General features: G+C 35.6%; 1 protein-coding gene across 1 annotated transcript; it reads left to right on the forward strand.

Annotated features, from left to right (window-relative positions):
- Nucleotides 1-6,974: 6,974 nt before the first annotated feature.
- Nucleotides 6,975-7,912, forward strand: LOC141842742 (uncharacterized). Its single transcript, XM_074730756.1, has 2 exons — nucleotides 6,975-7,619; nucleotides 7,704-7,912. The coding sequence occupies exons 1-2, from the start codon at nucleotides 6,975-6,977 to the stop codon at nucleotides 7,773-7,775; spliced, it is 717 nt and encodes a 238-aa protein (XP_074586857.1). The 3' UTR covers nucleotides 7,776-7,912.
- The last annotated feature ends 770 nt before the right edge of the window (nucleotides 7,913-8,682 follow it).

Consider the following 8,682-nt stretch of genomic DNA (forward strand, 5'->3'; position numbering starts at 1 on the left):
AAACTAATCGTCCCCGAGGCAATAGTGCAACGGTAGGACATCCGGGTTGTGACCTAGGGACCCGTGGTTCGATTCTCAGCTACGGCGTATTTGCAAGAATTTTCTTCTAAATGAGGAACGCAATCAAAGGATGCTGAGCATCTGGATTGGCTGCCGTATGCGCTTCCCGATTTAACCTGGTGGTCGGTGGGAAACTTCCGTGGGACCGGACCGGCCACCCCCAGAGATTGAGTCCATGAGGATGGGAAACTTCCGTGGGACCAGACGATCATCCCCAGGAATTGAGTTCATGAGACTGACTGAGGGAATTGAGTTCATGAGACTGACTGGAATTTATCACATAACAAACTAATCGTAATAATCCACACTTCCAAATTTTGACCCACATCGGTCCAAAGCTGCTGCCTTTTGAAGTCGGGCAACCTCGATGTGTCAAATATATTAATTAGCTATCATTAATTATATTATAAATAAAATCAGTAGCATTGCAAGTGATTGGTTGACTCAGATCAGCTTAACCAATGTGCTGGCTAGGACAGACTGGAGAAGGGAGGAAACCCTAGAAGGAATAGGAGAAGACGGATAGGAAGAGAGGAGAGAGGAGGCGAAGCGGTTAGAATAAGGAGAAGGGAGGTGATGGATGGTTCGAGGAAGGGAAAGAGAGCGAAGCGTGTGTTTGGGACGGCGACCCGATACGAATGGCTCATTGTAGCGTTTCAGTTAACCCGACACTACGGTCGTTACGATATCGTAGCGTTTCCAGTTGATTTAATGATTACCAAGTCATTGTTTTCCCCCAAAAAAACTAAAACTAAAATATGCAATATCGTTCTTGTCAAGTCAAAATTAACATATATACAAATAACAAAATCATTATAAATATAGTGTACTCGGATTCTTAATTATTTTTAACAATAATTGTCTTCGGACTGCATTTGAAAATATGTTATAATTTATTTTAACGATATCACTACAAATAAGCACAATGCCATTTATTGTTTTACAGTTGTCGCATGTCTGAATTAACTGGATCGTGGATAGGATAATACTGTTCATCTTATTAACTGAAAGATTATGTTAAATATCACAAATTGAATTCAGACATGAAGCTTCATATAATCTAACATGATTATAACATGATAACCTTGAGAATCTACTGAGAACCTCTCTGTTATTCTATAACAACTAAGGTGAACATGGGAACCATGATAGACCCATTCAACTACTGTGTGGGTGGGTTGATTATATCTTCCTTCTACAGTCTACAACATAGGAAACAAGAACTAAACAGATTTTGCTGCATGGTAGGCGACTCGAGTCACTTGATACGACAGTGGGCTTTGTTTCACGCAGCATATACAAAGATACCGAAAAGGATAAGAAAGCATAGAATCTCCTTTCAGTGTTCAAATGGCATAAACCCTGTCAAGATCAGGATCAGATAGCTCGGAGTTGTGATACCATGAACTTGTGCTGCTCTTTGAAGACTTTGCTCGTTTCCCATCGAACGGGTATGCTTGGGCCTTACAACGTAGAAAGTCGTTGTCCCTAGAACGCCAGTCATTGTTACTCCACCAATTAGCAAAATCAAAAAAGTTGCCCATTGGTTATGCCGACTGTTCCAGTTTGAGATCAACTACAAATGAGTCATCGGCTGATGATGGTGAAGTCACATAAGACCCACATATGGTAGAACATCTGTTAAACTCCAAAGAAAAGAAAGATGAGAACGGAAGTCAGGAGGTGGCTGCTTAACCACTTCAACACTTAAGTCAGATTGCGAACTGGAGATGGAGAAGAAGAAGAATCAGAAATGTTAGAGAATGAGAGTGTTGATTGTGTGTACCATCCTTGCGCCCGTGAGAAGCGGGATCATTATATGGAGTCATCAGAGGAAACATCTCATCGACGATTAGAGAACATTAGATCGAAAGTAAAGAGAATATCATGTCACTGCGGTAGTTAAATGTATTGTTGCCTATGTCTGTACAATCCAGGACCATGCTGTTTTAGGAGAACACTGTTGCATATTTCACTGTCCTACGTGTTATTCTGATAGCAGCTCGATAAGCAAGTGTGGCACCGAGTAGGTCACAAAGTCGGTTGATCGGGGGTTGAATTGGAGATCGGGCACTGAATTAGAAGGGAGAGCTTGGGTGGTTGACCATGAGGTCAAGTGGGAGATCGACTACTAAGCTAGAGGGAAGAGGTTGGATGGTTGACCAGGGAGTTGAGTCGGAGTTCGACCACAGAGCTAGAATGGAGAGCTCGGATGGTTAACGAGGAGATCGAGTCAGAGTTCGGCTACTGGACTAGAAGAGAGAGCTCGAGCTTAAAGTGTGGGGTCTTGAGTCGAGTTAGGTGATGAACCGAGCTAGTTGTGGGGTTGGACATTGAACTTAGTCAATTGGTCATGAGATCGAGCCTTGCCTCTGTTTGTTGTATCGTTGTCAATTGGATTAGATCTTAACTTTTTAAATATAGACGTACTAACCCATAATATCGATCTAGCACAACGTAGGAAGATGCAATGAATGAAATAGTAGTGTGGACAGAGGCCAACCACATGAGTTTGCTAATAGCTTCAACAACCCACCTCTCTGCTTTTGTTTCTCCCGTGATTATTGTTATCTGAATCATCACAATTGCTTATGAAGCGAAGATGGCAACAACTTTGAATATGGGGAAAATTTTTTGAAACTCCCATAACTGACAATTGTAGTTGTCCCAGTAGAATTAGTTTCACCTGGAATTGTAAAGGTGGAAGCAGTAGAATTAGTTTCACCTGGAACTGTAAAAGTGGAAGCATGCACATGTTGCAAAGAGTATAGAAACGACAGTGACAGAGTTTGTAGCATTGTTAATGCCTTCCCTGTGTTGCAAAGGTGGAAGCAAATGCAACCATTACTAATGGATGGATCTTCACTTGCAAGATTATTAATCAAGATTTATTAGAAGAATTTTTTTTCATTTTTCGTGGATTGAACGTGCTCCTGCAATAGTAATATCATGAGGGTGGATTTAAAAAATATTTTAAACTTATCTCAGGCCTATTAATTGTTGAACATCATAATGAGTTACTTATGAAAAATTATCAATTGTGCTCAACTGGACACTGTTTCCTTAAGCAAATAGAGCATCATTCCCCGAAGTGAATACTAACTCATTTCAAAATCATAAAATTAGCATAAGTCATGGGTGTGGGGTGGGTGTTACTAAAGGAAAAATTATCAGTAACAAAATGATAAAAGACTTAAAACTAACAATTAACAGTGGAAATCTAACAATGAAGAAATAAAAGAGAAAAACTCAAAAGAATACGAAAATAAGTGTTTTAAATATGAGATGGAGAGGCATTAGTTTGCACTTGTTGGATAACAAGGCATCTTGTGGATTTAATTATATCAAAAATCGATCAAAGGTAAAGGAAAAATAGAGACAAATTTTATTGATGATTACCAGTGGTCATAATCCATTTGGATGTCTTTGATTTCTTTGTCCAGATAACAATATTGATCATTAGATTGATGATGATGTACTTGAAAATATGAAATGATTGTCTTTCAATTGTAGTGTCTTTTCTATTTCAAACTTAGATTTTCTTTTAAATTGTCAATGGAAATTACTATTTTTTTCATTTATAAATTTTGCATGAAATTATACTAGAATTATTACTCTTTTATTTATACATTTATTCTTTGAGATTAATGATGGAATATTAAGACGAATGTCTAACAGATAATGGTACAATTCATACCATTCTTTAAAGCAATTTTTAAGGTTAACATTAGTTGAAAATAATATTATAACAATATCATGTGCATCAAAAATTATTAAAGACCATGGAAAAGTAAAAATTATTTTATAAAATGATAAAGCTTATATATTGAAGATGCACTCTATGCTAACAAATCTATTAGAAATTTACTAATTTTAAAGAAATATGTCGAAATGGATATCATTTTAAATATTGAATGAAAATAATATTAAATATCTTTGCATTATATCTGATAATAACAGATAAAAGAAAAATTAAAGTACACTCTCTTTTGGAATATATTATATAATAATAAAAATAGTTAAGACAAACATAGTAACAAACCCTAAATTTGTTAACAAACACAATTTCATATTATGACACGACGGACTTGATCTTCCTGGGGCAACAATGATGCGAAGAATAATAATAAATAATTCACGTGGACATCTTTTAAAGAACCAGAAGATTCTTTTACATGATAATATTTTTCATGTATGCGTTGTTCACAAGGCAAATTAATTATAAGACCTTCCCCACAAAGTTGATGTTGAAACTGACATTCTAAGAAAGGATTTATGGGGATATTTGTGGATCTATACATCCATCATGTAGACCATTTTGATATTTTATGATATTGGTTGATACTTTAATTAGATGGTCACATGTTTGCTTTCATCTTGAAATAACCTTCGCTAAACTGTTTAGACAAATTATCAAATTATGAACTCAACTTCTTGATTACTCATTCAAGGCAATTCGCCTTGATAATGCTGTTGAATTTAAGTCACAACAATTTGATGACTATTATATGTCAATCAAAATTTCAATTGAACATTCAGTTGCCCATGTGCATACATAAAATGACCTAGCAAATCATTTATTAAACGGTTGCAATTAATTGCTAAATCACTACTCATGAAAACAAAACTTACATCTTCTGCTTGGGATTATGCCATACAAATGCAAGTTATCTTTCAATTCACATAAAGCTAGATCTCAAATAGATTATGTATTTACATGAGGAGACATTGTTATGTCATAGAAGTCAACAAAATAAATTTTAACAATGATATCGTCAAATCACTCTGAAATCATTGCAATGCATGAAGCAAGTCGAAAATGTATATGATTAAGATCCATGACATATATATTTAAGACATATATATTGCGTCGTAACCAAAGAATCATACGGATTAACAACCTTTTTGCATAAAAGAATCATGCGAATTAACAACAACTAAAGATAGCCAGACGATTATATTTAAAGATTATGCTACTTGCATTACACAACTAAAGAGAGACTATATTAAAAGGGATAGAACAAAATAAATTTTACCAAAATTCTTCTATACAAAAATGATGATATTGATGTCCAACAAATTCGTTTTAGTGACAATATAGTTGATTTATTCATAAAATCATTGTCGACATCAACAATTAAAAAATTAATGCACAAGATAGAGATGCATCAATTAAAAGATTTTATTAAAATCAAAAGAAGTATTTATTGTTATACTCTTTTTTCTTTATTTAGGTTTTTCCTATTGGATTTTACTGATAATATTTTAAAAGACAACATTGGATTCTCTATCAATCATCTAAGGGAGAATATTATAATAGATGATTAATTTAATTTTATTATTGATTGATAAATTATTATATTTTTTTATTTTTATACCACTCCATCTATCTTATAAATAAGGATGTTTGATAGAAATAAAATGAAAGTTATCTGTTCTTCTACTCTACTGTTAAATTATAATATTTAGAATTTTTTTCTCTTCTCATTTTATCTCAAGTCATTAATGTCATTAATTCATTGACATAATAATAATATAACAGTATTCCAGTTTATTTGATATATTTATGATCATCATTCTATTGGTATAAATAATTGTTTTAGTAGAATTATAAAGTATAAAAAACATATATTTTTAACTCTTGGTACCATATTTTGAGGAAAGTAAAAAACTATTAATATTAGTGAAATGAAAATTATTAAAAGAATCAAAATGCAAAAAGTGAAATGGAGTTAAATCTTGTAAAACATTTGTTAAGGTGTTTAATAATGAAAAATAAGTATTTGGGACTCAATGTTGTTAAATTTACTTATAACAATTTAATAAATTGATCTATCCATCATAATCCATTTAAAATAATATATGAATCAAGAATCCATTGACCTATTATCTATCATCTCTCTCTATCTTTGATTCGTGATCAATTTACGATTAAAATTTTATCGCCCCGTGACGGATTTAAATTGATTCGTAGATTGAAATTTTTTTTAAAAAATTTAAAATTAAAGTAGAAAAAAACTAGTGAATTTGATCCGTCTAAATCATAATTCAAATTTAAAATTTTCAATTTAATCTATTTAAAATTATTATAATTTAAATTTAAAATTTTTAAATATTTTTTTAATAGATTTGTAAATTGATCCGTCTAATTTATAATTTATTTTAAATTGAGTTAATGATTTTTTAATTGATCAAATTGATGGATTGTTTTATTTTTTATAATAAATTTTGGATGGATTAATTTATCGCATGATGAATTGATCGGTATAGTCCAAGCGGATATAATATCACGCATGCAAGTTGGCTCGCCTTTAAAGCCGCATGCCTGTACCTCAACTCAGAAGGTCATGCTCGCAGAAGTCAGGCTCCTCTCCCTGCCGGTGGGCCCCGTCGTCAAACTCCTCTTCAAAGACCGGACAGTCGGCTCCATCGGCAAGTTGAGGATGTCAGCGATATGGCTTATAGATCTCTACCATGACAAGTCAAGTCCACCCCAAGAGTTTCCAGACAAATCAACATTAACTGATTAAGAAATGGCACTGTCCTAAGGATACTGAATCAGATTTGCTTTTTAATTAGAGAGAGATTGCGCCGCCAAACATCAAATATCCCTGCCCCGGTGTCCAACTGCACACGCCACGTACCCCTAGATCTTGACATGTATGACTCATTCTCGAGGATAAGCGAACTCCATACTGTAGAATGCTTTCATCTCCGTCGTTCTAAGCACGAGGGATAATGCCAGCACCGATGCTAAAACAGTACGGAGCAAGCTCAACGTAAAGCTCCTCATCGACACGTACGACAGCGCAAAAAGTCCTCTTTACGGCCTCCTCTCGTTTCCTCTTGGCTTCGTCCTTAAGCGAAGACTCCACTATAAAATGCCATCATCTCCGTCCAAAGCACGAGGGATAATGGTCAGCAACAATGATAAAACAGTAGCGAGCAAGCTCAGCCTAAAGCTCCTCATCGACACGGCCGCACAAAAAGTCCTGTTTGCGGAAGCTGGCAAGGAGGTAGTGGACTTCCTGTTCAGCCTCCTCTCGTTGCCTGTTGGCTCCGCCGTGAAGCTCCTCTCCAAGGACCGCTTGGAAGGCTCCATTGGCAATCTGTACAAAAGCATCCAGGAACTCGACCCCTCATTCCTTCAAAACAGCGAAGGAAAATCCACCCTCCTCAATCCAATTGGCTCCATCTCTCCCTCCCTGCTCCTCCCGGGACCCTCCTCCTCCTCCTCCTCCTCTAAGAACGTTTACTTCCAGTGCGCCAATTCAAATTACTCTAGCTGCAATGCGTACGTTTCCAAAGTGAATGGAGTGCTCTGCCCCAACTGCAAGAATAGGATGAGTAAACAAATGATATATGTGAAAGGTGATGAGAGGGAGGACTATGTGGATCCAAATGTAGGATTTGTGAAGGGCGTTGTGACGTATACTATCATGGACGATCTGACTGTGACCCCCATGTCCAGCATCTCTAGCATTATCCTTCTAAGTAAGTTTAACGTCAAGAATTTGAACACACTTGTCGAGAGGGATGTGACACTAGGCTTCGACGAGGTAATGTTGTTATTCTTGTTAATCAATCTCTATTTCTTGGGGAAGAGAATAATCACACATGCTATACGTGATTTGGAGTGGCAGGCTCTGGAGGTGTTGGAGATCTCCTTGCGATCGAAGAAGGTCCTCACCAGCGTGTTTCTTGGCAAGAAGTAACCCCATCTCCATGCAATATTGCATTTTGCTGTTTGAGGAAGACAGTTATGGAATCTGCATTTTGGGGGTTTTTTTTGGCATGCAGCGCATGACAATGTTAGGGATGTGAAAATACTAGACTGTGATGTTTACTATGATCTAATGCTATTAATTAAACTAGATGATCAGGGATAAAGATTTTGCATCCTTCTCTTTTATCAACTTGAAGTAGCTAATCAATATTTTGGCTCTACGCTTGAGCTTCCTTTTTTGTTTTTTCCTATAGGTGAACTATTCGGAATTGACACTTGTTGGAAATGAGATGTTCCTAGAAGTAAGAAATGGCAGCAAATGATCCACTGTGAAACATTTGCAATAACCAATGGTTCTGTGTTTGTAGCTTACAGATCTTCCACTTCTCCAAATATCATATCTTGAATATGGAGAAGTTATCATCAACTTAAAGAATGATGACGTGATGAATATGGTCAGTGATACATGATCTGTAATATCTATTATTTTATAACTTTTTAATTTTAACTTCTTTCATATTAATTAATTAGTAAATTTATCTTGTATGGTTAAAGATAGTAGTTGAGTTTAGAAATAATATGTCAAAATTGGGCATGTCGTGGTGGCTCGAACTAAGATATGGATATATTGGTTATATTTGTAATTGCAGAAGTTGACTTATTTAAGATAATTGTTAGCTGCAATAGAGCGTCAAATGTGCTGAGAAGCACGGTCAGGGACATGTTAGCTTCGAGGGACAGGGACTAAATTTTAAAATGTTAGCTTCCCATCACAAAATTTGTGACGGGAATCTGTTGTGATAATAGCTTTATTTTAAAAAATATTATCACGCGGTCGTGCTGTCGAGCATGGCTATGGCACCAGACACGATCTGGTGCCACCGGACATGTTCTAA

The sequence above is a fragment of the Curcuma longa genome, chromosome 12, assembly GCF_044706935.1.
Source record: "Curcuma longa cultivar G26 ecotype Majalengka, Jawa Barat chromosome 12, ITB_CL_G26_1.1, whole genome shotgun sequence".
NCBI classification, from domain to species: domain Eukaryota; kingdom Viridiplantae; phylum Streptophyta; class Magnoliopsida; order Zingiberales; family Zingiberaceae; genus Curcuma; species Curcuma longa.

Coding starts and splice junctions, on each gene's coding strand:
- LOC141842742 (XM_074730756.1), top strand. CDS start 6,975: ATGGTCAGCAACAATGATAAAACAGTAGCGAGCAAGCTCAGCCTAAAG. Junction 7,620..7,703: donor TGACACTAGGCTTCGACGAG/GTAATGTTGTTA, acceptor TTGGAGTGGCAG/GCTCTGGAGGTGTTGGAGAT.